Genomic DNA, 24,921 nt, shown 5'->3' with positions numbered 1-24,921 from the left:
GCCATCTGCGTTCCGAGGGTGCCCTCTGTGTGTGCAGCACTTCCTCTGACAGCCCGAACCTCTGAGCCTTAAATGACATTTAAATACAGGCAGGATCCCCCTGAGGTGGGGAATGGGCTCATGGCCCCAGGCAAAATATGCCCCGTGTGGCCAGAGGGGTCAGCAAAGAGGGATAATTTGGGTTTGCTGTGACCACACCTTGTACTGGCACCTGCTCAGTCAGTGAGTGAGAAGAGGAGGGTTCGATCCATGCCAGGGATGAGGCAGAGGCAGTGCCCCCTCTCCCAGAGTCCCTCCAGCTGGTTTGAAGGATCCCCCAAGGGGCCAGCTCATCATCACCCCTGCACAAGGCAGAGAGGCTGGGCCAGGCCAGTCCTGGCTGTGCCAAACGTGCCACCAGCTGTCCCTGACACTGCTGGGGACGGGATGGTCCAGAGCATCCCTGATCCCAAGGGACTGCAGCAGGGGCAAGGCACAGCAGCAGCAGTTTGCCCAAAGCCAGGATGGGAAGTCACAATGACAGTTTGCAGATGAGACCGGGCAGAAACCTCGTTATGTTTTCTGTAGGAATCTGCCCTGGGGAGCACCCCCTAAACCTGGAGGGCTCCTCTGCCTGTTCTCTCAGCAAAACAACACCTCAGAATTTCCTCAGAAAACAAAGTTCACGTGAAACCAGTTGCACAAAAGCAGCTTTAACCCATCTCCTCATCACCTTTGGACCCCAGAGCTGGGGCAGAGAGACAGGAGGAGCAGAACATCCCCTGAGTCATTGGGGAGGCAGGAAGAGCTGAGCAAGATCCACAGCAGAGGCTCTGCCCAGCCTGGAGTGGGGGTGACATGCCTGGAGGATTAGATATGGCCCTGACTCAGGGGGCAGTGGGAAGGGACAGTTTGCACATCGGCTGAATGTTGAAATAAAAGGCCCAGCAAGCACCAATCACCCCAGAGATGGGTGATGGGAGCAGGAAAGATGCTCTGACATCCCAGCCCAGCCAGACAGAGCCCCTGGGACCTCCTTGCTCCTACAGGCTCTTCCTTATGGAGCAAGACTTGCTGAGGGAGACATGGGGTGGGGGGAGCTGAGCCAGGGACCCTCTGAGGTCAGACTCCAGCACGGACACTGCCAGGACAAGCTGGGAAGGGACCCAGCTGGGACTGGCTGGGAACACCTGTCCAGTTTATCTGCCCGTAAACAACAACACTCTCCAAAGACAGGCAGTTTTCCTGTGGAGCCTGGCATTTTGGGAGCATGCTGCACCCTCCAGGAGCCCAATCCCCTTCCCCTGCGAGGGAAGCAGCTGATTTTGTGCTCTCACAGTGCTGCTCTGCACTCCCAGCACCTGGATCTTGTTATGTCTCTGTGAGATCAAAGAGCCTCCACCACAGACACCTTCTCCCCTGTGGTTATTTGGAGGTTTGACTAAACCTCTCCAAGCTTTACTCTGAAAATTCCACCCTGGAACACTTAACTCACACCCTGAGAAGTGTTTTGCACTCTGGAAACTCTCCTCCACTCCCTGTGCCTGTTGCATCTTTTGGAAATTGAGTAAAAATTCCAGAAGGGACCTCTCAGAACTATCCAGAGAGTTTATCCACACCCCCACACCTCGCTGGGAAATCCTTTCTGGATCAGCCTCCTCTACCAAACAAACCCGGCAAGAAATCTTTTACTTAGAGAGCCTTGAACAACCCCCCAGGCACATTGCCAACAACAACAGCACTGCTGCTCTGGACTAACAAACAAACAATCTTCCCCAAATATAAAAACTTCCTCAAAACTGTAAACAAAATAATAAAACCCAGCAGCCCCAACGTGGCTGTAACCTCCCTGTGGTTGAGTTTTCATCCTTGCAAGGCACAGGCCAATGTCCTTAGGGGGGAAAAACCCCAAAACCTTCTCAGAGGAGCAGTTTATTCCCTCCTTGCCCAGCAGCAGCAGCTTCTTTTGCCTGTCAAGTGTTTGTCCTCATCAAACTGCACCACAAACCCCCCCCGATCTGGTCAGTCAAGGAATTTGGGGGGCTCAGAGGAGCTTTTGGTGGCACCCTCGCAGCTGAGGGGGGAGAGGATCTACGTGACTTCACTGTGGGTGATTTTGGCTGCCGAACGAGGTGGCTCAGAAATGAGGACATCGTGGTCACCTCGTGCCCTCTGGTGGCAGCAGGGCTGGGACAGACCCGGGCAGGAGGGCACCTGCCTCCTCCGGGGACCAACTGCTCCAACCGGGGCACATCTCGGGAAGCCACGGGCACAGTGGGAGTTCAGAGCACAGAGGGACACGGGAATAAACCTCTTCAAGCTTTACTCTGAAAAATTCCTGACACAGGCTGCAAAATTTCCCCCCCTACGCTGAGCTCAGTGACTCCCATCTAATCACCCACCTCTCTCCAAGCTGTGATTTTCAAACATCAGGGTCACACCCCCAGCCTTCTGTGGGCTCTTCTGCTGTGCTGAGCATCTCGAAAAATAACGAAGTCTTGGGCTCTCCCTACCCAAAAAGTCATCAGTTCCCATCATACTCTTTTAAAAGATGAATTTCCAGCAGCGTCACAGCTCCCCCCAGGACTGTATGTACAGAAACAACTGTTCAGCTCTATCTCAACAAGGTGAATGTTCTCCTGTCTGGGGTCACTCGACTGCTCAGTGCCAGAGCACCTGAGAATCCCAACTCCTGCCTCTCCTTTTAAATCATCTGCCTGTAATTCTGGGTTAAACCACACAAACTTTTCCCTTTCTGGGTTTGACACCAATGTTCAAGGGGTTTTATTGTTGCTAAAATGGGAAACAAGGGGAAAGGTTCCAGCCTTTGGGAAAACACCTCATGGGAAGGCACACAGGCTGTCCCCACCCTGCATTGTTCATTTTGCTGCCAGCTGACTGATCTCACAGCCCTTGAGAGACAGGTTCAAACCCTTCAATCACCGTCCCTGGACCTCTATGGACGTTTTCTCTTCCCACCCCATCAGTCAGAGGAGAGCTGTGCACGAGGGAAGAGCGACACACCCACACCAGGGATGTTGTACCAACACTGTAGGGCTGGGGGAGTTCTGCCAGGCTGGGGGGACCCTGCTTGTGCTGATCCCACACGGACAGCACTGCTCTGGGGGAGCTTTCCAAGGGCACTGAGCCACCAACAGCAGTATTTCAATGTCAGCTGCTGCTTTTTATCAGCTCTGAAAGCACCTCAAGTTCCTCAGCTGGAGGGCTCAGTGTCTCAGCACAGGTGCCCCATCCCTGGAAGTGTCCAAGGCCAGGTTGGACGGGGCTTGGAGCCACCTGGGCTAGTGCAAGGTGTCCCTGCCCGTGGCAGGAGGTGGCACTGGATATCTTCAAGGTCTCTTCCCGCCCAAACCAGTCTGGGATCGTGTGTTCCTACCTCTGAACTCAGCTCTCCATCCCCTCAGCCCACGCTGGGCTGCCCCTGCACCCCCAGCCCTGGCACACAAACCCCTCCCTGCTGAGGGGACAGGGTGGCATCACAGCCTGGCAGAACACACCACAGCCAGACCTCCAGACCCACCCACCCCAGCCCTTCCAGGGAATTTTGAATATCCCTGGCACAATCCTGCCCCCCCAGCCCTGCCCACAGCTCTGCCATCCCTGAACCCAGAAGGCAGATTTTCCCCCCTCAGCACACTGGCAGCCCCCGAAACAACTTTGCCTCCTACCTTTGGTGATCAAGAAGTTTGCTTTGCTCCAGCAGGTGCATTTGCCTGGAATGATCCAACCTCCCCCTTCCTCTGCCTCCTCCTCTCCCTGTCTTTGCAGGGGTTTTGGTGCTCCTGCACGTGAGGACCAGCAGCCTGTGGGAGCTGTGCTGCCCCCCAGCCCCAGTGCACTCAGGACCTTTAATTCCCAGCGTGGCAGCTGTTGTTTACATCACTTTTTTCCCCTCTCCCTCTCACGGGCAGCAATTGGTTCTCACGCTGTTCTTGCTCTCCCACACATGTGCTAAAACAGGAAGCGAGGGGTGGGAGCTGGGGTTGGGGGTGGTTTCCTGTGCTGTCTTTGTGAAACACTTTGGTGAGAGCAAAGCTTTGATCACGGACGCGTGAGTACACGAGGCGGTCACACCGAGGAGCAGCTCAGAACACACAGTACTTACAACAGGAAACCCTCGCTGCTCCCATGGTTACAGGGCTCCTGGGGCTTCCAAAGGGGGTTTAGTAAATCATTTCCGAGTGGGATCGTGATGCCGGGGCAGGAGGTTTGTGTTCCCGGTCACCCTGCAGAGGCAGGGGCTGGGCTTGCTGCACAACGTGGAATATGACAGGATTGGCTCGAGTCAGGATGTTCTTTGATGGAAGAACTTGTGTGCTTTCAAGCCTAACCAGCAGGAAGGGAGAGCTGCTCAGGGGCACAGGCAGCAGTTCCACCCCTGGCTCCAGGACATCCCGGAATTAACAAGCCTTAGGGAGGCAGTAAATCAGGATGTCGATGGGGCAGAGGGACAGAAGGAGTGTTTGTGCAGACACTGGTGACTTGGCAAAAACCTCAAGGTCCCCATGCCCTAGAGCTGAACTGTCTTCATTATAAATCCCACCTGGACACAATAAATCCCACCTGGACATTATAACACCCAATTATCATCATTATAAACCTCACCTGGACACAATAAATCCCACCTGGACATTATAACACTCAATTATCATCCTTATAAACCCCACCTGGACACATCCCTGTGTCACCTGCTCCAGGTGACCCTGCCTTGGCAGGGGGGTTGGACTGGATGGGGGGATCCAGATGTGCAGGTGGGATCCAGGTGTGTGTATGTGACATCCAGGTGTGCAGGGATCCAGGTGTGCCGGTGGATCCAGCTGTTGCCGCCGCCCACGTGCTCCCTCCCTGCCCGAACTACAACTCCCACAGTGCCCCGCGCGCCCGCCCGCCCTCGCACCGCCCCTGGCGCATGCGCACAGCTCCACATGGCTCCAAGATGGCCGACGCGGCGTCCGGCGGCTCCGGCACGGTGAGGGCGGCTCGTCCCCGGGGCTCGGGGCCGCAGTGGCGGGGCCGGCGGCGGGGTCGGGCGGGGCGGCAGTGCCCGGTGGCCCCGGGGCGCGGGGCAGGCCCAGGTCCGGCCGCGGGGAGCGGGGGCGATGGCCCCAGGGAGGGAGGCGCTGATTGGCTGAACGGCCCGGAGGGGGGCGGGGTTTGATTGGCGCGTGCGGCGGGTTCTTAAAGGGGCCGCGGCCCAAAGGCATCCGGGGGGGATTTAAATGTACTTGTGTGCACATGTGTGTGCACATGTGTGTGCACGTGTGTCCATGCTGAGGTACTTGTGCCTGTGTTCCTGCCCTTGAGTCCTTCAGCCCACCCGTGTCCCCATTCCCTGGGGGTGCCAGGGCAGTACCTGCTCCCAGACCCTTCCCAGCACCTGTTCCCTGCCCCTTCCCATCACTTGCTCTTAATCCTTCCCATTACTGTTCCCAAACCCTTCCCATTACCTACTCCTGGGTCTGTCCCAATACCTGCTCCCTGTCCCTTCCCATTCCTTATCCCCTGTCCCTTCCCATTCCCTGCTCCTGCCCCTTCCCATGCCCTGCTCCCTGTCCCTTCCCATTCCTTGCCCCTTCCTATGCCCTGCTCCCTGTCCTTTCCTATTCTCTGTCCCTGCTCCCTGCCCCTTCCCATTCCCTGCTCCATGTCCCTTCTCGTTCCCATTCCCTGCCCCTTCCCATGCCCTGCTCCCTATCCCATCCCCATTCCCTGCCCCTTCCCATACCCTGCTCCGTATCCCTTCCCATTCTCATTCCCTGCCCCTTCCCGTGCCCTTCTCCCTGTCTCTTCCCATTCCCTTCCCATTCCCATTCCCTGCCCTCCCGGCCGGGCTGTGGGGAGGTGCCCGCCGTGCCGCTGAGGCCGGTTCGCGGTGTGGCAGCGCCCTGGCAGCAAGCAGGCTGGCACCCCGGCCGACAACTACCACCTGGCCCGGCGGCGGACGCTGCAGGTCGTGGTGAGCTCCCTGCTCACCGAGGCGGGATTCGAGAGCGCCGAGAAGGCGGCGGTGGAGACGCTCACCGAGATGATCCAGAGCTGTGAGTGCCCCTGGCCCTCCTCACACTGCCCTCTGCTCCTTCACTGTTCGTTGGGGTTTCTTCTCCATTTTTGTTACCTGGTGTTAAAGGGTGTTTTAGGAGTGTTGGTGGCTGGAGTCACCTCTGTGACACTTTGGGTTTGCCCCAGCTCCAAAATATGTATTTGTCTTACTCAGTGAGTACTCATCAGATACTCACAGAGGCTCCACGTGCTGACATGCTGCCAGAATAACAGAGGAACAACAAAATTCCAGCCATTGGTTCATGGAGTGCCTCTGTTCCTCTCTTTCTGGGTGATATGCTGAGAACCTACTTATTTTTATGAAATCAAGAAATAATCAACTTCTGGGTGTTTTGTTTTTTGGTTTTTTTTCCATGCCTGTGATGCAGATTTGCCTTTTGCGTTTGTGGAGAACATCTGACTCTTTAGTCTTTAGTGTCTCCATGCTCAAATTTTAAATACCCAGGTTGCAGGATGCTCCATTCAGGGAGCTGTTTCTCATTCCTTGCCAAATCTGTTAAAAATTCCCATCCCTGAAGCTGGGCTTGGGCTGATACAAGTGTGGGCACTGTAAGAATCAAATATGTGGTGGTTTTGTCCCCCCAGATATCTCAGAAATTGGAAGGAGTGCCAAGTCCTACTGTGAGCACACAGCCAGGACCCAGCCCACGCTCTCGGATATCGTGGTTACTCTGGTGGAAATGGGTGAGTAGTTGGCTGTTCCTGCTCATTCCAGCTTTGGATGTGCTGTGCTGGTAGGAAAATCTGTCCCCTGCGTCTCTGGGGTTTGTGTTCTAAGCCCTGTCCTGAGCCTCGTGCAGGGGACGTGGTGCAGTGTGAATATATACAGTGCATGGTTTTCCTTCTCGTGCCCTTGGGAGCCCCTGGAAAAATTCTGGAGAAGACTGAAAGAAGGGATTTTTGACCAGGGTAAACTCCTGGTGTGATTCCTGTTTCCTCTTTTGTGTTGCAGGGTTCAATGTTGAAACCCTTCCTGCGTATGCCAAGCGCTCCCAGAGGATGGTCATCACTGCCCGTACGTGGGAAATCCTTTCTGCTACACAGGAAGCCGGGAATAATCTGGCATTCCTCTCTGCTGGCTTCCAGAGGGATGACTCATTCCAGAGCTCCTGGAAGTGCAGTTTGGTAGTGACCCTGTGATAGGTGCAGGAAGAGTCACTTCTCACCAGTGTCCTCACTGCACACCAGAGTCCTCGGGATGGTTTTGTTCTCCTTGTATGGGAGGGAGGGGCCAAGTGATCCCTGTTCCCCTCTGGGATGCCAAACAGCCTCCTGGGATGTGCTTGGGCAGGGCCTGGGAATCTGGGGCCCAGCTCAGCAGCAGCACTTTGTGCCTGGCCCTGGGCAGGAGGAACCCCCCTGATTTCTGTGCTTTTGAACTCCTGTAGCTCCTGTGACAAACCAGCCCGTGACCCCCAAGGCCCTGACAGCTGGACAGAACAAGCCTCACCCCTCCCACATTCCTGGCCATTTCCCTGAGTTCCCAGATCCCCACACTTACATCAAGACGCCGGTGAGTGAAAACAGGAGTTTTGTGCTGTTTGGGGGCTGTCTGGAGTCCAGAACAGCAGGAGTGGTGTGTTTTTACTGCAGTGCTGCTACCGTCCATCCAAAATATTGCTTCTCCTGGTTTATATGTTCCTTGGGCTGTGGACATGCCTTGCTGTCCAGAAATCAGCCAGAATCCCTGGATTTCTGGCTGATGGACATCTGTAGCTCTCCAAAAGCCTGTCAGGAGCAGAGGTCAGAGCCTGCCTGTAGCTCCTGCAGCCTTGCAGTGTTTTGACCGTGAGCTGTTCCCTTCCTTCCCTCCCTGCTCCACAGACGTACCGGGAGCCCGTGTCCGACTACCAGGTGCTGCGGGAAAAGGCGGCTTCCCAACGGCGGGATGTGGAGAGGGCCCTCACACGCTTCATGGCCAAGACAGGGGAGACCCAGAGCCTCTTCAAGGATGACGTCAGCACATTCCCACGTGAGTTTTCCAGGACCCTCTGTGCCCTAAATGTGTGTCCCTGAGCATCCCCCCCCCCCCCACTGGGGTTCTTGCTGCTGCAGGGGGTGAGCTCTGAATGATCACACTGTGTTATTCCCTGAAGGAAATGAGGAATTTTGTATTTAAAAATACAAATTCGTATTTGAATTTTGTATGAAAACCAAAATAAGGCTTCTACCCTCACTATGGCTCACTGTCTTCTGCTCGTGGAGAAGGCTGAGAGGGGCTAAATTCAAAGCTTATCCCAGTCCTGACTCCACTCCCTGTAACCTTGGAACAAGTAATTTCTTGTCTCTGACATTTTAGTGGTAGTGGGGGCTTTCCTGTTTCTCTGACTGCAAAGCAGTGCTGAGAATTCCCACCTTCCCAAGGCTCACTGACAGCACAGGTGTCAGTGTTAACTGAAAGGGGGACCAAGTGATGCTTCAGCCTGTGACATAATGGAACTTTTGTGGAGGTCAGGAGGGATTGTTCATGTTGGAATAATGTTGGAAACATAAAGGGGCCTCACAAAGTAGGAAATTAGAGACTGCCATCTTGTAGGGACAGCATATTTCATTCCTGATCCCTGGGAGCAGCAGGAAGAGGTGGTGTGTGTTCTAAGCCAGAACCAGCGAAAGTGTTCGTTCTCTTTGTGCTTCCTAATTTTTGAGGGGAGGGGTTTTCTCCCAGCTCGCTGACTGTGGCCTTTTCCCTGACTCCAGTGATTGCTGCCAGGCCTTTCACTGTCCCCTACCTGACAGCTCTTCTCCCCTCTGAGCTGGAAATGCAGCAGATGGAAGAGACGGATTCGTCGGAGCAGGACGACCAAACGGACACCGAGAACCTCCCGCTGCACATGAGCACGGTACAGCCCCCTGAGACAGCTCTTGGGCCCTGCTGCCCCGAGCTTTTCCAACCTCGTTCTTCCCCAAGGGATCTTCTTGTGCTAGAAATCAGGAAGCCTCACCCTTAATGCAGCTCCTTGTGTGCTGCTGTTGACTGTCTCTTCTGCCCACAGGTTGTGTGGTTTGAACTTAGAATTACGGAATGGTTTGGGTTGAAAGGGACCTCAAACATCACCTGGTTCCACCCCCCTGCCATGGGCAGGGACACCTTCCACTATCCCAACTTGCTCCAAGCCCCGTCCAGCCTGTCCTTGGACACTTCCAGGGATGAGGCAGCCACAGCTCCTCTGGGCAGAAAGATTTCTAAGCCTTGTTTTGCGTAACTCTGGTTGTTTGGGTTTGTGGGTTTTTTTGTACAGGATGATTCAGGACCTGAGAAGGAAAACGCCTCAGTGTTACAGCAGAACACCTCCCTGGCAGGCAGCAGGAATGGGGAGGAGAACGTGATAGACAATCCCTACCTCCGGCCAGTGAAAAAGCCCAAAATCCGCAGGAAGAAGTGAGGTGGGGCTGGAGTTCCTCTGGCTGCTCAGAGAAGGAGGGTTCAGGAGAGGCAATCCAACTGAGTGGCCCAGGAATGGTCTCTGCAGAGTGAGCTCCACTCTCATCCTGGTTTCCAGCGCTCCCTCTTCCCCTTTGCTCTCCTGCTGCCTTGGAATGGCCGATGGTCAGTTGTCCTAAAGGCACTGAAGGGATCACAGGTGGGATTGTCTGGGAGGACTGGGCTTTGTTTCCACTGTGGGCAGGATTGACTCTCTGAAGAGCTGGGGCACAGCAGGTTTTTCCTGCTGCCCTGCAGGCTCTGCAGAACACAAAGGCATCACTGGTGCGTGGCTGCCTGGCAGGCAGGAAAGGAAACTTTGCCATCAACCCTGCCAGGCTTTAATTCTGAGGAATGTGTATTAACAGAGACAGAAGAAACCCAGGGAGGTTTCTTACTTTGCATTCTTGGCAGGTAAAAACAAACAGACTTTTCTTTTATAAACTCAAGGTGTCTGATGTGTCAGCAAGGAGTGAAGTGTAAATACAGAGCTAAGTTGGCATTTTATTCTCACTTTGCTGACTGCAGCTGCACTTGGGACTTAAAAGCTCTTAAGTGTGGTGTTTACCCTGCCCTGCTTTGAGATCACTTTCCAGCAGAAGGACTGGCAACGTTTCACAGCTGCTTCAGGCTGCTTTTCAGTTCTCTTGTTGCTTTCAACTCAGCACAAGCCCTTGGAGAGTTCACGCCTTCACCAGTTGTTTTGGAACTTGGAATATGGAATAAAGCTGCATTGATTGCAGGCTGCAAGGCTGTGCTAGTGATCACATTTCTTTCATTTATCCATTCTCAAATATGTGCTTTTATCAACCGAAGTTCCTCTTTTTTCACCCTTTTATTTCCCCTGAGCAGAAGACTTTATTTCAGCAGTGAAAACGGCTGATGAGGGGAGTGTTGTAATTATGAGCTGGTTCTGGAGGGCTTTGCTTTAATTTTCCTTCAACATTTTCTTAGGGAAAATACTGGAAATTTTTTTGACAAAAGACTCCTGTGGTTTGGTCCAGTCTCCCAAGGATCCCCAGGTGTTCATGTTCACCTCTATGCAGTTAGAGGATCCTCCCAGGCTTCCCTCTTCCCCCATCACCCAGGGAGGAGGAAGAGAAAAGGGAATAATTATTTCAGTGAGAATGGAGGTGTTTCTGACAGACAGTCTGAAATTAGATCTCTCAACAATCCTCTGCGTGTGCCATTGTCACTTCTGCTGGTGCCTTGGTTGTACAGAACGACAGGTGTACAGAGACATTGTGTATTTATGTATATATCAAAAGTTCTATCTTTTTTTACTCGGATTAAGCTTTTTTTGCAATGAGAAAATCCCTCGCTGGGGAGGGGAAGGAAGTAGAATGAAAATTGTAATTTTTATGTTCGTAATAAAAGAAATTTTATCTCCTGAGACCAAAACTGGCTGAGTCCTTCAAGTTTTAAGAGTGGAAAAGGACCTGAATGGAGCCTGAGTGTGTTTTCTGGGGGGGGTGTGAGAGTAGGAGATCTTGTCTTTCCCTCTGCACCTCTTCCTTTCTCTTAAGGAACATTTGATAGCTGAGAAGGTTGAGAATTTCATCAGAAATGACAACAAAGGGCCCTTTGAAATCCCAGCAGTCTGGCAAAAACTTTAGTAGAAGGTTTCTCCAGCCATAGGTGGAACATGGTGAAAAATCACAGGTGCTGCTGACTTTGTTCATCATCTCACACCCCTTTTTCTCCTGATCAGGTGGAGGTGAAATGCAACATCTGCCATAAATACAAAGGTAGGGCCTTAAACAGCCATAAACCCCAGGTTTTAGGACAGTAAAAATTCCAGGGGGTCACACCCCCCCTTGTCCAAAACCTTGCACCAAAAGGGGCAGCTGTGAATCGACAGCTCCATCCCCGTTTGGGCAGATGAGTCTTGTGGTTGGGAGGGAGGGAACCAACGTGCCTCAGAAAGCCTGTGAGCAGCTGTTGTGGTACATCTGCGAGAGCTCTCGAAGCCCGAAAGTGGGAAATTGGAAGAATGTATTTTGGGTTTGCAACTGAAACTGGACTGCAGGTGAAATTTGCTCCAGAAACAGGTAAATAAAGCCAGGGAGTTGGAAAGGCTGCTCTGGGGCTGTAGTTACAGAGTGAGTGTTGCCTGCTCTTGGTTGTCCCCTGGGACCACATCAAGGCTGTGATCAGTGTGTGTGAGGGTTTGTAAACATTTATAGAAATCCCCAGGGTTCGAGTGCAGGAACAGCTGAAGATGAACCCCAGGGCCTTTCTGCTTCAGGCTACATTTACTTTCGTGGCCAGATTCTTAATTAGCAACCTATTTCTTGCTCCTTGCTTGAGAATAGATTCATATTGAGAATAACTTCATGTTCTTGAGAATAGCTTCATGTCTGTAAGGCCAGAATGCAAAAGTGCATCTTGCAGGTGTCTGGTGTGACCTGGCCCAGCACGGAATCTTTCCCTGGGGTGTTTTGTGGGTGTTATTTTGTGCACAAAGCCATTATACTCTCTCTGAGGGTACCACAAACACCCTCAGCTCTCCTCTGGCTGTGGGTGAACCCCGAGAGGAGGAGATGGGGGTGAGGAGACCAGGGTGGGCTGAGGGGGAGATGGTGCTGCTCACTCTCAGCACAAAGGAGATGGAGCAGCAGCTGAGCTGCCCTTTAGATGGGTTCTTTTGGCTCCTCTCCTGTCCCAGAGAGGGCTGGATTTCAGAGGGAAGAGCGTGAGGAAAGCCCTGGTGGGGAGGGTGCTGAGGTGAGGGGTTTCCATGGTGTCGTGGTTTCCAAGCCCCTCACAGCCCCTCGTTCGCTCCCACACCAGTGGGATCAGGGAGAGAATTGGAAGGCTAAAAGCTAGAAAACTCGTGGGTTGGGATAAAGACAGTTTAATAGGAAAGCAAAGGAAAACAAGGAAATAATTCCCTGCTTCCCATGTGCACATATTGAGCACCTCCAGGAGAGCAGGGCCCCATCCCACATAATGGTGACTCGGGCAGACCAGCGCCATCACTCCAAACGTCCCCCCTTTCCTCTGTCTTCCCCACACTTCATGAACTGAGCATGTTGTCCCATGGTCTGGAATGTCCCTTGGCTCACCTGGGGTCACCTGTCCTGGCCGTGTCTCCTCCCAGACTTCCCCCTCAGTGAGGCAGCACGAGGGGCAGGAAAGGCCTTGGCTCCGTGTAGGCCCTGCCCGGCAATAACACACTCAATAACAAACCCAGGACCAATAAACCTCACTGTGGTCTCAACCCCGTGTTCGGCACAAACACAAACAGCCCCATGGCAGCCACTGGGAAGAAGTTTTAACTCTCCCCCAGCCCAAACCTGCACCCAGAGACAACATCCCCTGGGCGAGGGCTGAGGGGAGCAGGGCCCCGGAGACAGCCAGACGAGGCAGCCAGCGGCCACAAATCCCTCTGCTTGAGACGATTTTATTTGGATTTTAAAACATTTGAGACGTTTTATTGGTTCTTTGAGCCTGGTGGTGCAGGTGGGTGTCTCCAGAGGAGGGGGCACAGCCCCTCAGCCGAAGTACAGCTTCAGGTAGGCCGCTCGCTCCTGGTGCTTTTTGGATTCTTTGTCCATGGTCATCTGAAAGACAGCCATGCATTAACAGCAGAGACAACACGTTAGAAAAGGAAGGTGTGAGACGGTGTCGAGAACCTCAGCCTGTGTTCTGAGTGAGTTTTTCCTCCCAGCAGAGCTAAAAGGGGCAGTCAAGGCTCTGCTTCGCTTCACTCTGCGGGGGGAAACTTCCGGAGGAAATTTCTTAATAGAAGGGTTTTTTGAAGGACTGTGGCTGGTTTTGCAAACAGGTGTTTTCTCACAGGAAATCACTTCATATCTTGTGCCCCAGGCAGGTAAGGAAAGGATAACAAAACTTAGTGCAGGTGCAAAGTAACGAGGAAATTTCCTTTCTCAGAAGCCTTGAGCCAGGAATAACATCCCCTCATCCCTGTCCTTACCTCCTGTACTTCCCTTTTCACCATCTTCTTTGGTGGCTTGGGCACTGAAGACCAGTCTGGAGACCCAAACCTCATGGGCCAAGTGACTTTTTTGTTCAATGGCTGCTCTATGTTGTAAGTTCCAGGCCTAAAGAAAACAGGCACAAAGTCTCTCAGTTCTGGAGCTGGTGTATGATGTTTATAATACAGAATTTACCTCAATGACCTGTTCATGGTCATCTAAAATACAGCTATTTGTTAATAGCAATGATGGTGCCATAGAAAAGAAAGATGTGAGATGGTGTTGAGAACTTCAGCCTGTGTTCTAAGTGAGTTTTTGTTTTCAGCAGAGCAATGTGGGGGAGATCCATGGGAGAAATGCATGTTGTGGTGTTCTAGTCATGGTGCTAAGCTAAAGACTAAAGCAGGGGAGCTTTTTGAAGACAAAAAAGCTTCACTGAGAACTCAGTCTCCTATCTGCCATCCGTGTCTCAGCATTTCTCTCTGTCAGTACTCCTGCTTATTGTGAAAATTGTAAGAAAATGAGTTATGTTACCCAGGGAAAAGTTCTCTATCTGGAGGCCTGGATGGAAATCGTGGTGTACTGGAGGAAAATGGGGCATAGGCAGGCTGGCACTTCCTCTTCTCCATCCGGAAGGGCTCGTACGCTGCTGGGCCGGGGGTCACCGTCTGCAGGGGGAAAACATTTGTGTGGAACATCTGGTTGTGCAAACCATTCCCACACGCTCAGGGCAGCAGCCAGCTGGGTGTTACAGACCTGCTCTTCAACACTTTGGCTGCCCTGAGAGTGTTAAAACCTCAGAACTCCCCGCTCCTCACCCGGTTCCTCGGCATGAAGCGTGGGCCTGTCCTCGCTCCCATCACGTAACCCTTGCTGCTCATGGGTCTGGTGCTCAGGGAGGGTTGCAGGATGGTTGTCTGCAATCCAAAGGAAGAAGTGTCTTACTGGCATTTCAAAGACACTATTTGCAGGGCAGAAGTACAGGAGCAGCAGATGTTATTCCTACTGATGTTATTCCTACTGATGTTATTCCTATTGATGCTACTCCTATTGATGCTACTCCTATTAATTCTCCCATTTTCTCACTGCTGTGGAGCTACATAAGGACTGGTGTGTTGGGAAGGGAGGGGATTTTTTTTCCAGGTTTGTGTGGAGACATCCTGCGGTGGGTTTGCAGGGCGGGTGTGGGGCTGGCCATGGCCCTACTGCTCCTGTCCTGTGTCTTCTGCAAAGGACCACAACACTTTAACAACTCACCTCCTGGCCCAGGTAATAGCCTGGCCCAACCAGAGGGTTTCCCCCGACGGCTGCCACCTCGATCCCCAGCCTGTCAGGGGCGTAGTAGTAGGGGAACATCTTCCTTTCCTGAGTTGTCCCAAATGAGACATGCTTCTGCACATCTGAGGGACCCAGAGGGGGAAGTGCCACCAGTGTGATAAACAACAACAACAAAAAAGATAAAACAGAGGTGACCACGTGCTGCTTTTTTACCTGAAGTGTCTGCTGCTCTCTGTCTGAGGCCAACCACGCCCCCACCTCCCAGATGGGAGCTTCCCCTGACCCTGGATATCTACCCTTTGGATGCCTATTCCCTCCTGCCACAAAGGCCTGGTTTTTTCCCTGGGCAGGGAGTGATGAGCAGCCCAGTAGGGGAGCTGGGAGAGAAGAAAAGCCTCCAGCCCCAGAGTCCCCCCCCCGGGTGCCCCCACCTTGCACAGCTCTCACCCCTTGTCTCCTGCCCCGCTGACATCCTGCCCTGCTGGGCTGCTTGTGTGCTCCAGTCACTGTGGATGCAGAGCAGGGGCTGCTGGAGGCCACGGCAGCACGTGGAGGGTGAGTAACGGCCCTGTGGAATGTGCTGTGCTGGCTCGGGGGAAGCAGCCCAGGGTTGTGATGTCACGACCCTTCTGCCCCGTTGGCTCCTCTCTGCTCCCCTGTGGCCCCTGGGGTAGGGCAGCAAGAAAGCCCTGGAAAATGCCATATGGGAATTAAATCCAGCTTGTGGATTCAATCTCTTCCCCGAGCACAAGTTTTGGTACCATGGGAGAATCATGAAACATCAAAATATCAAGAACGAGATGAGTTAAAACAGGGAGGATTGTCGCTTTTGCAGAAAGCTTTATTGAATCATTATTGTGTACAGTTGGATCAGAGGGCTCTGCTGGCTGGAGCAGGATTAGGAACTTCATGGCCAGTTGCAGCAGGAGCAGACGGGGTCGAAGACGAGGCCCTGTTGGCAGCTCTGCACGAAGGTTTGGCCGTTCAAGCAGTTGTAGAAGTTGTTGCTGTTCTCTGGGTCTGCGTAGATGCCGTTGGCTTTCCCGGCGCAGAAGCCGCTCCCACCAGAGCCGCTGCTCCCACCAGAGCCACCGCTCCCACTTCCACTGGTGGTAGTGGGAGCCTCAGTGACTGGAGGCAGGGGCTCAGCAGGAGGCACACAGTCTGCAACCAAAGCAGGAAAGGGCTTATTGTTGTGCTGACAGAGTCTCATCCCTCCCCTCCCTTCATGGGAGTTCCCACCAGGGAGCTGCTCAGGCACTCAAAGCACTCACCACCATTCTGCAGACCGAGGCCCTTCTTCAGGGTGGAGATCAGGGGGTATTTGCCTTCATTGCAGAAAGTGCCAGTGAAATCATCCATGTCAAGGGCCCAAACCATGGCCCCTCCAAAGTTATTCTTCTTCAGCCAGTCGACCTGTTTGGGGCCAGGAAGAAATCCCGATCAGCCCCGGGAGCTGCTCCCGCAGGAGCCTCCTGCCTCCTTCCCAGCACAGCCCCACGTCCCACCAGACCTTGATGCTGAAGCTCTTTGTGTTGTCATAGCCAACCCATTCGCTCTCCTTGTAGGCATAGGGCACGTCCTGGGGTTCATCCCAAGCCTGAGTGGCTCCAGAGCTCAGGAGAGAGCAAATCTAGGGAGAAGCACCAAGAGGTGGAATGTTAATTTCAAAGAGGGAAAAGTCCAGGCTCTGCCATTGTCTGGACTTTATTCTCTAGTTTTGTGTCACTTGTCTGGTCCCTGAAAATAAGTAACTTTTTCTTAGCAATTCTATGGACAGTTTTGTGTCTGAGGCAGCCATTCAGAAAGCTCCATGGGCGCCTTCCTTATACATTCCTTCAAATGATTTGAACCAGGAATGTGATTAGACAGACGTACCTCATAGTAAGCCAGTGTCCCAGCCTCCCTGGTGTAAGGTCCAGCTGGTCCAGGGCCTGATGCTGGAGCCCCAACAGAGGTGTCAGATGGGTTTTGCAGGGTGAAGCTTTTTCCGTAGGTTGGGAAGCCAACAAGGAGCTTCTCAGCTGGGGCACCATTATCCTTCCAGTAATTCATAGCATATTCCTGTAAGAAAACACTCCTGTTGAAGTCTTTGCCCTGGTTTGCAGGCAGGATGATGAATTCCTCAATATCTCCTCAGTGGTGCAATCACAGAGCTGAGGCCTGGGGTTCTGTCTCACAAACACTTACGACGTTGAAGTACTTGTAGTCCCCAGTGTCAGCTGGGCCTGTGAACAGGGGGCTGTTCTCGCCAGTGTTTCTCTCCCAGGAGCCGTGGAAGTCATAGGTCATCACGTGGATGTAGTCCAGGTACCTGTGGAGAGCATTGGCTGTGCCCTGACCCGCTCAGGCACCAGAGCTGACGGTTCCTCCAGCGCTGGCCAGTCACCCCCTGTCCCAGCCCGGCCACGGCCCCACTTCCTGCACATCTGGGTCCCTCAGGGGCTCTTTGCAGCTTTGACTGCAGCGCTTGCAGGACACCAGTGCAGTCCCACAAGTGATCCCAGGCTTTGCTACTCACTTGCCCAGCTCAGCAATCTCGTAGCCGGCCTGGATGGTGGAAAGTCCTCCAGCCACAGCCGCGGTGACCAGGAGACGGGGCTGGTTGGTCTGTTTGGCTTCCTGCTCAAAGGCTGCCAGCAATTCCTGAGGGATGCCAAGGAACAGGGCTCAGACTTTACATCTGCCCAGGGCTCTGGCCAGAGCAGTGCTGAGCAGAGCAAAACTCACCTTAACCAGGACGGTGAAGAGCCCCTTGTCCTGGGCTGGGCTGCCCCTGGAGCCGGGGTATTCCCAGTCCAGGTCCAACCCATCAAACTGGTACTGGCGCAGGAATTTGATGACAGACGTGATGAAGGTCTGGCGGTTCTCAGCAGAGGAAACCATTGTAGTGAACCTGGGCAAGCAGAGCAGGAGAGTGTTGGGCTTTGTTTGGAGCATCTTCCTCCTCTCCTTCCTTTCCAGGGTGCTTTTATGGGCAGGACATGGTTTGAACTTACTTGGCTGTGCCAAAATTCCATCCTCCAATGGCCAGGAGTGTCTTCAGATCCTTGTTCCTGCAAAGGAAGGACAGGTACCAGAGTTACTGCAAGTCCACAGTACCCTGAGCCACTGTCACTGTGGTCAGAGGAGCGGGGCTGTCACCCTGCCCTGCCCTGCCCTGCCCATCTCTGCCTTCTCTCTCAGCATCCCTCGCCCAGGGCTGTGCAGAGAGCAGAGGGTGAACAACAAGGCAGGACCTGAGAGGGAGAACAAGCCCTGCCCTCTGCTCCCAGCACATACTGGTTCTTCAGGCCGTTGAAGGATTTGTAGAGGGTCTCGTCGTTCCATTCATAAGTGGTGATCTCGTTGTTGTTCATCCCGGCGAAGGCGTAGATCAGGTGGTTGCACAGGCAGGGATCGATATTTTCAGGTGTGTATTTGCCCAGGCCAGGCCTGTACTGGGCCCAGTTGGTGAAGTAGCATGTCAGCACGTAGGCAGTGCCTGTGGGGAGACACAGGAGCTGGGGGGGCTGCCTGCTGCTCCTCAGACACCAGTGGCTTCACGCAGAGCATCAGGAGCAGATCTGCTGGGAAGGACTGGGCAGAGTTCCCTTCTGGGGTCAGGAGTTCAGGGCAAGGGCAGTGGGGTTGCTCCTCCCTCACACACTGCCCAGCTCTCCGGGACACCAATGGATTTGTTTCCTTCCTCCTCTGTCTCGGGGGACAGGTCGGCCTCGGGGCCTCTGGTGCCCCAAAACTCACGACTTGGGGTCTCTCCCCCAGGCTGAGCCCCTGTGCTGTGCTGCCCCGGGAGGCAGGAGGGAGGCAGGAGGGCTGGCTGCAGAAGGGCCAGCTTGGTGGGAGGCTCTTGGTGTTGGCTGTGCCGCCTGTTTGCCCTGTCTGGGAGTGCTGGGGCTGGGAAGGGTTGGCAGGAGTTGTTTTAGGGAAGGAAGCACCTACCGAGGTGGGCGTTGAGCAGCAGGGCCAGACCTGGGAGGGCAAAGGGAAAAACAAACCTGTCAGTGTTTGCACTCAGAAACACAAAGTTCTTGTGCAAGACTGGGCTGAACCCAGAATAACCTTACCCTGTCACCTCTGTGTTCTACAGCAAACACACCACACTCTGCGCATTCCCAGGCTGAGGCACCTCAGCCTGGGTAACATTTGTCAAATGATTTCAGGTAAAAGCACAGAAAAGAGAGCAAACAAGCAGTAGTCTGAATGTTAGATTTTTGTTCCAAAGCACATCTCAGTTTCCAAGTGCAATGAACTCTATTCATGTTCAAAGCAGAACAGATCCCCAGCAGCAGCACTAAAGAACAGAACTCTCCCTCCTTAAAGGAGGTTGCGAAATCTCTCATGAAAAGAGGGAGCAGCAGTTTTATACCCCCAAGGCCCTGTGCAGGCACAGTGGGACAGTGACAGAGCCCCAGCACTTGTCAGAAAGGCAGAGAGCCCCGGGCTGAGGCGGCACTTACCGGTGAGCAGAGTGAGCTTGGCCATCTTGGACCAGAACTGATGTGCTGCACAAAGTCTCTGCTTTTATACCCTTCTCCCCTCTGCTGCCAATCTTGGATCAACACGGATGGGCAAACATTGCGAGACTTGGCAAAGATCAGAATCACCTCAGCTGGTACCCGGACAATGGGCCTGAACACTCCAGCTGGAGACATCACTGGTGGTGGGTCGTGCCATGTGCTGGTGTTGCAAGAGCAGCTGAAGAGCCAGATTAGATTTCTGTCATTGTTTGGAAGTTCGTTCCCAGCCACAGGTTTGTGTCCCCGCTGGGGACGGGGCAGTGACCGGTGGCTGAAGGGTTTGACCTTGTGCTGTCCTTGAGTCCTCCCCTGCCAACAAAAGGGTTGTGCTTTACAAGGGTTTGGTCTCCTTGGTGGGACCAAGTGAAGGCAAAAGTGAGCAGGACTTCAGTCCCCAGCACTGGGCATTTTGGAGGACATGGGAATGGGGCTCACTCCCTGTAGACACAGTGTCTGTCAGGATAGAGGGGCTTTTGGGTCTGAGTAGGCTCTTGCCCTGGTGTGGTCACCTCAGGGAAGCCCATCACACAGCAGGCACATGGCCAGTGGCCCTGCTCCGAGATGTTCCTTTATTCCTGTTCAGGTGACATGAAGGTGACTTCCCAGTAGGTCACCCAGGCTTGGCTGAATGGGAGCCTGGAAAACAGCCTCAGAGTTGCCCACGTCACATGTTGGATGACCTGCAGATTAAAGTGTGTTGGCCTGACCCTTTGGGTTTCGTGCAGGCACTGGGTGTCATGCGACCGATAACAAGACAACCACCTCCAAGGGGTATTTTTCCAGTGTGTTTCTTGGTTGATAAAGTAACATAGTATAAATTAAATTGGAATAGATTTGGGAAATCCCACCCTCAGCAACCTCTGGAGCCTTTTCAGGTCTGTTTTCGTGTGGAAAGGCAAGCTCAAGGACACTAATTTGCATGTGGTGGTAAGAAATGGCAGTTGGTCAAGTCCTGGAGTTTTCCTTCAGGACGTTCCCTGCCTTCTTTCTGTCTAAAGAAAGGTGTTTTTCCATGGGCTCCCTGGGAATGGCAGTAGGTAATTAAGGGCAGGAGAATTGGTTCCTGATAAAAGGATTCAAGTTAAAAAAGGGTCAAGTCTGCAGAAGGGGACCTCCCACACTATTCCAGCAGCTGAAGTGTTGGATTGCAGAGATCCACCACTCTGGGTTGTTTCTGCTGTAGTTTCCCTCCACACACCAACTAAAATTGTCGTTCTGCTGATTCTGTGGCTGTGCTGGAATAAGTCTGTCTGTCCTTCAGCTGCCTGGGCTCTTTTCTGATGGGTCACGGAATGGAGCCCCTGATATTCAAGTTGTTCCTTTCAGAATGGTTCCTTCTTATTGTGTGCAATTAGATCACAGGGGTGACAAGAAATAATGCTTCTCTGAGAAGAATATTCTCTTCATAAGGAGGAGAATGACTCAGCAGACACTGACTTGGTTTTCCTTTGGTGATGGGATACCCTGGGCTTCCCTGAGGTGACCACACCAGGGCAAGAGCCTACTCAGACCCAAAAGCCCCTCTATCCTGACAGACACTGTGCCTACAGGGAGTGAGCCCCATTCCCATGTCCTCCAAAATGCCCAGTGCTGGGGACTGAAGTCCTGCTCACTTTTGCCTTCACTTGGTCCCACCAAGGAGACCAAACCCTTGTAAAGCACAACCCTTTTGTTGGCAGGGGAGGACTCAAGGACAGCACAAGGTCAAACCCTTCAGCCACCGGTCACTGCCCCGTCCCCAGCGGGGACACAAACCTGTGGCTGGGAACGAACTTCCAAACAATGACAGAAATCTAATCTGGCTCTTCAGCTGCTCTTGCAACACCAGCACATGGCACGACCCACCACCAGTGATGTCTCCAGCTGGAGTGTTCAGGCCCATTGTCCGGGTACCAGCTGAGGTGATTCTGATCTTTGCCAAGTCTCGCAATGTTTGCCCACCCGTGTTGATCCAAGATTGGCAGCAGAGGGGAGAAGGGTATAAAAGCAGAGACTTTGTGCAGCACATCAGTTCTGGTCCAAGATGGCCAAGCTCACTCTGCTCACCGGTAAGTGCCGCCTCAGCCCGGGGCTCTCTGCCTTTCTGACAAGTGCTGGGGCTCTGTCACTGTCCCACTGTGCCTGCACAGGGCCTTGGGGGTATAAAACTGCTGCTCCCTCTTTTCATGAGAGATTTCGCAACCTCCTTTAAGGAGGGAGAGTTCTGTTCTTTAGTGCTGCTGCTGGGGATCTGTTCTGCTTTGAACATGAATAGAGTTCATTGCACTTGGAAACTGAGATGTGCTTTGGAACAAAAATCTAACATTCAAACTACTGCTTGTTTGCTCTCTTTTCTGTGCTTTTACCTGAAATCATTCCAGAAATTTTACCATCTTCCCTAGAAACCCTCATGTGCCTCAGCTTAGGAATACAGAGTCCTGCACAAGAACTTTGTGTTTCTGAGTGCAAACACTGACAGGTTTGTTCTTCCCTTTGCCCTCCCAGGTCTGGCCCTGCTGCTCAACGCCCACCTCGGTAGGTGCTTCCTTCCCTAAAACAACTGCTGCCAACCCTTCCCAGCCCCAGCACTCCCAGACAGGGCAAACAGGCGGCACAGCCAACACCAAGAGCCTCCCACCAAGCTGGCCCTTCTGCAGCCAGCCCTCCTGCCTCCCTCCTGCCTCCCGGGGCAGCACAGCACAGGGGCTCAGCCTGGGGGAGAGACCCCAAGTCGTGAGTTTTGGGGCACCAGAGGCCCCGAGGCCGACCCGTCCCCCGAGACAGAGGAGGAAGGAAACAAATCCATTGGTGTCCCGGAGAGCTGGGCAGTGTGTGAGGGAGGAGCAACCCCACTGCCCTTGCCCTGAACTCCTGACCCCAGAAGGGAACTCTGCCCAGTCCTTCCCAGCAGATCTGCTCCTGATGCTCTGTGTGAAGCCACTGGTGTCTGAGGAGCAGCAGGCAGCCCCCCCAGCTCCTGTGTCTCCCCACAGGCACTGCTTACGTGCTGACATGTTACTTCACCAACTGGGCCCAGTACAGGCCTGGCCTGGGCAAATACACACCCGAGAACATCGACCCCAACCTGTGCAGCCACCTGATCTACGCCTTCGCCGGGATGAACAACAACGAGATCACCACTTATGAATGGAACGACGAGACCCTCTACAAATCCTTCAACGGCCTGAAGAACCAGTATGTGCTGGGAGCAGAGGGCAGGGCTTGTTCTCCCTCTGGGCCAGGGCAGAGAAGGGGACAGCCCCGCTCCTCTGAGCACGGGGACAGTGGCTCAGAGTGTTGGGGACCTGCTGTTCAAGCTTCCCACCTAAAGGACAGGGCCTGGAAAGGCCACAGCTCCACCAAAGCCTTGCAGTAACACAGGTTGCTGTCCCTTCCTTTGCAGGAACAGAAACCTGAAGACCCTGCTGGCCATTGGAGGATGGAATTTTGGCACAGAAAAGTAAAGTTCAAACTGTCTCTTTCCAATAATGGTGCCCTGGAAAGGGAGGGAGAATGGAAGGAGGCCCCAGTCTAACCGAAACTCTCTCCTGCTCTGCTTGCCCAGGTTCACTACGATGGTTTCCACCCCCCAGAACCGCCAGACTTTCATCAATTCCGTTGTCAGATTCCTGCGCCAGTATGGATTCGATGGGCTGGACCTGGACTGGGAATACCCCGGCTCCAGGGGCAGCCCAGCCCAGGACAAGGGGCTCTTCACTGTCCTAGTTAAGGTGGGTTTGCTCAAGGCCTCTGCTTGGCACAGCTCTGGCCTGAGGCCCAGGCAGAGGCAAAGCCTGAGCCCAGAGCCCCCGGCTGAGCCCTGTTCCTTGGCATCCCTCAGGAATTGCTGGCAGCCTTTGAGCAGGAAGCCAAACAGACCAACCAGCCCCGTCTCCTGGTCACCGCGGCTGTGGCTGGAGGACTTTCCACCATCCAGGCCGGCTACGAGATTGCTGAGCTGGGCAAGTGAGTAGCAAAGCCTGGGATCACTTGTGGGACTGCACTGGTGTCCTGCAAGCACTGCAGTCAAAGCTGCAAAGAGCCCCTGAGGGACCCAGATGTGCAGGAAGTGGGGCCGTGGCCGGGCTGGGACAGGGGGTGACTGGCCAGCGCTGGAGGAACCGTCAGCTCTGGTGCCTGAGCGGGTCAGGGCACAGCCAATGCTCTCCACAGGTACCTGGACTACATCCACGTGATGACCTACGACTTCCACAGCCCCTGGGACGGCTCCACTGGCGAGAACAGCCCCCTGTTCAGCAGCGGCAGCACCTTCAGTGTGGTGAGGACATTTTGGGAGTCTCTGTCACTGAACTCCCCTTCCTGCCAACAAAGCCTGGCACTCACTTGAACCGTGGGATTTTTACAGGAATACGCTATGAACTACTGGAAGAACAATGGTGCCCCAGCTCAGAAGCTCCTGGTTGGCTTCCCAACCTACGGAAAGACCTTCACCCTGCAAAACCCCTCCAACACTGGGATTGGGGCCCCAACCTCGGGCCCTGGGCCAGCAGGACCTTACACCAGGGAGGCCGGGCTTCTGGCTTACTACGAGGTACGTGTGGCCCTCACCTCCAGACACCCAGAGCAGCACAAACCATCCTCTGCCTTCCCAGCCAAGAGTTCTGACCCCAGGCAACATTGCACAGGCCCTTTTTGGCAGGTCACTCGCTGACTTGTCCCGCTCTGCCCTTCTTTCCTAGATCTGCTCGTTCCTGAACACCGGAGCCACCCAGTCTTGGGATGCCCCTGAGGACGTGCCCTATGCCTACAAGGGCAACGAGTGGATTGGCTACGACAACACAAAGAGCTTCAGTGCAAAGGTCTGGTGGGACGTGGGGCTGTGCTGGGAAGGAGGCAGGAGGCTCCTGCAGGAGCAGCTCCCGGGGCTGATCGGGATTTCTGCCCGGCCCCAAACAGGTCGACTGGCTGAAGCAGAACAACTTTGGAGGGGCCATGGTTTGGACCATCGACCTGGATGACTTCACTGGCACTTTCTGCCATGAAGGCAAATACCCCCTGATCTCCACCCTGAAGAAGGGCCTTGGTCTGTGACCAGCGGTGAGTCCCGGCAGGAACACGGCCTTGGTGTCCCTCCAGCAGCTCCAAAGGGCAGGGGGTGCTCGGAGCACCCTGGGGCCATGGAGAGAGGGCAGGGAGGAGGGGCCCTTCCAAACAGTATCCCTTCCCAAAGGCAATCTGCTTCCTGCTTTCTTTTCAGGCTGCAAGACCTGTGAACAGTCCAGTCCTCAAGTCCCTGCAAGCTCCTAAACATGGAAGCAGCAATTCAGGGGACTTGCCATGAAGATTCCAGTCCTGTTCCAACCAACAGACCCCTCTGAGCTAATTGCACACAATAAGAGTGATTAAATAAAGCTTTCTGCAAAAGCAACAATTCTCCCTGTTTTAACTCATCCTGACTATTTCCATGCTCTCGGCTTCCCAACAATCCTGTGGGCTGTGCCTGGGAACAGCAGCAATTAAAAACGCCAACAGCAGGTGTCAATGTTGCCCGCTCTTCCCAGCCCTGTGGATGGAGCGATTTTCTAGGAGTCTTCTGCTAACATTTCCAGAGGAAATGTGATTGTGGGGCAGAAAGCTCAGTTCTTATTCCTCTTTGTTTAATCTCAAACAGAGATCTGGGATTAAGAGGAATTTTTTAGCACCTTCATGTAGAAATGGAGCACTTTGATAAATCCATTCTTTTTGGCCATCTCAAGTGTTT

At 53.7% G+C, this 24,921-nt stretch overlaps 5 protein-coding genes across 5 annotated transcripts in view; 2 read left to right on the top strand and 3 right to left on the bottom strand.

Annotated features, from left to right (window-relative positions):
* Positions 1 to 3,866, bottom strand: part of CCND3 (cyclin D3) — a 37,162-nt gene extending 33,296 nt beyond the window's left edge. Inside the window, exon 1 of the mRNA XM_027747026.2 lies at positions 3,669 to 3,866. The gene's annotated coding sequence lies outside the window, so the exon portion shown is untranslated. The remainder of the gene's footprint in view (positions 1 to 3,668) is intronic.
* A 1,043-nt stretch (positions 3,867 to 4,909) lies between these two features.
* TAF8 (TATA-box binding protein associated factor 8) lies at positions 4,910 to 10,881 on the top strand. The gene is made up of 8 exons (XM_027746961.2): positions 4,910 to 4,969; positions 5,882 to 6,038; positions 6,646 to 6,744; positions 7,013 to 7,075; positions 7,449 to 7,573; positions 7,885 to 8,032; positions 8,758 to 8,900; positions 9,300 to 10,881. The coding sequence occupies exons 1-8, from the start codon at positions 4,910 to 4,912 to the stop codon at positions 9,441 to 9,443; spliced, it is 939 nt and encodes a 312-aa protein (XP_027602762.1). The 3' UTR covers positions 9,444 to 10,881.
* Positions 10,882 to 12,859: 1,978 nt separating this feature from the next.
* PIFO (primary cilia formation) lies at positions 12,860 to 15,272 on the bottom strand. Its single transcript, XM_027746959.2, has 6 exons — positions 15,148 to 15,272; positions 14,680 to 14,822; positions 14,241 to 14,339; positions 13,957 to 14,090; positions 13,422 to 13,548; positions 12,860 to 13,047 (listed from the first exon to the last, which is right to left on the bottom strand). Exons 1-6 carry the CDS (start codon positions 15,170 to 15,172, stop codon positions 12,979 to 12,981), a joined length of 597 nt encoding a protein of 198 aa, XP_027602760.1. The 5' UTR covers positions 15,173 to 15,272; the 3' UTR covers positions 12,860 to 12,978.
* A 246-nt stretch (positions 15,273 to 15,518) lies between these two features.
* LOC114001646 (acidic mammalian chitinase-like) lies at positions 15,519 to 18,153 on the bottom strand. Its single transcript, XM_027746954.2, has 9 exons — positions 17,983 to 18,153; positions 17,700 to 17,756; positions 17,431 to 17,596; positions 17,222 to 17,346; positions 16,891 to 17,014; positions 16,579 to 16,764; positions 16,214 to 16,333; positions 15,975 to 16,116; positions 15,519 to 15,864 (listed from the first exon to the last, which is right to left on the bottom strand). Exons 1-9 carry the CDS (start codon positions 18,057 to 18,059, stop codon positions 15,608 to 15,610), a joined length of 1,254 nt encoding a protein of 417 aa, XP_027602755.2. The 5' UTR covers positions 18,060 to 18,153; the 3' UTR covers positions 15,519 to 15,607.
* Positions 18,154 to 21,243: 3,090 nt separating this feature from the next.
* LOC114001648 (acidic mammalian chitinase-like) lies at positions 21,244 to 24,572 on the top strand. The gene is made up of 11 exons (XM_039382315.1): positions 21,244 to 21,268; positions 21,705 to 21,738; positions 22,158 to 22,394; positions 22,603 to 22,659; positions 22,765 to 22,930; positions 23,041 to 23,165; positions 23,373 to 23,478; positions 23,566 to 23,751; positions 23,900 to 24,019; positions 24,117 to 24,257; positions 24,418 to 24,572. Exons 1-10 carry the CDS (start codon positions 21,244 to 21,246, stop codon positions 24,249 to 24,251), a joined length of 1,191 nt encoding a protein of 396 aa, XP_039238249.1. The 3' UTR covers positions 24,252 to 24,257; positions 24,418 to 24,572.
* The last annotated feature ends 349 nt before the right edge of the window (positions 24,573 to 24,921 follow it).

The sequence above is a fragment of the Pipra filicauda genome, unplaced genomic scaffold, assembly GCF_003945595.2.
Source record: "Pipra filicauda isolate LSUMZ 115617 unplaced genomic scaffold, ASM394559v2 scaffold264_size1072897_pilon, whole genome shotgun sequence".
Classification (NCBI taxonomy): Eukaryota; Metazoa; Chordata; class Aves; order Passeriformes; family Pipridae; genus Pipra; species Pipra filicauda.
Note: the sequence above shows the minus strand (reverse complement) of the source record. Positions and strands in the feature narration are given on the sequence as shown.

Coding starts and splice junctions, on each gene's coding strand:
- TAF8 (XM_027746961.2), top strand. CDS start 4,910: ATGCGCACAGCTCCACATGGCTCCAAGATGGCCGACGCGGCGTCCGGC. Junction 6,745..7,012: donor GGTTACTCTGGTGGAAATGG/GTGAGTAGTTGG, acceptor TTTGTGTTGCAG/GGTTCAATGTTGAAACCCTT. Junction 7,574..7,884: donor ACACTTACATCAAGACGCCG/GTGAGTGAAAAC, acceptor CCTGCTCCACAG/ACGTACCGGGAGCCCGTGTC.
- PIFO (XM_027746959.2), bottom strand. CDS start 15,172: ATGTCAGCGGGGCAGGAGACAAGGG. Junction 13,549..13,956: donor GATAGAGAACTTTTCCCTGG/GTAACATAACTC, acceptor TGTTTTCTTTAG/GCCTGGAACTTACAACATAG. Junction 13,048..13,421: donor TGAAAAGGGAAGTACAGGAG/GTAAGGACAGGG, acceptor GCTGTCTTTCAG/ATGACCATGGACAAAGAATC.
- LOC114001646 (XM_027746954.2), bottom strand. CDS start 18,059: ATGAACAACAACGAGATCACCACTTATGAATGGAACGACGAGACCCTC. Junction 17,015..17,221: donor GAGATTGCTGAGCTGGGCAA/GTGAGTAGCAAA, acceptor TGCTCTCCACAG/GTACCTGGACTACATCCACG. Junction 16,765..16,890: donor ACTACAAGTACTTCAACGTC/GTAAGTGTTTGT, acceptor GTTTTCTTACAG/GAATATGCTATGAATTACTG.
- LOC114001648 (XM_039382315.1), top strand. CDS start 21,244: ATGGCCAAGCTCACTCTGCTCACCG. Junction 21,739..22,157: donor CTCAACGCCCACCTCGGTAG/GTGCTTCCTTCC, acceptor TCTGAGGAGCAG/CAGGCAGCCCCCCCAGCTCC. Junction 22,660..22,764: donor TGGAATTTTGGCACAGAAAA/GTAAAGTTCAAA, acceptor CTGCTTGCCCAG/GTTCACTACGATGGTTTCCA.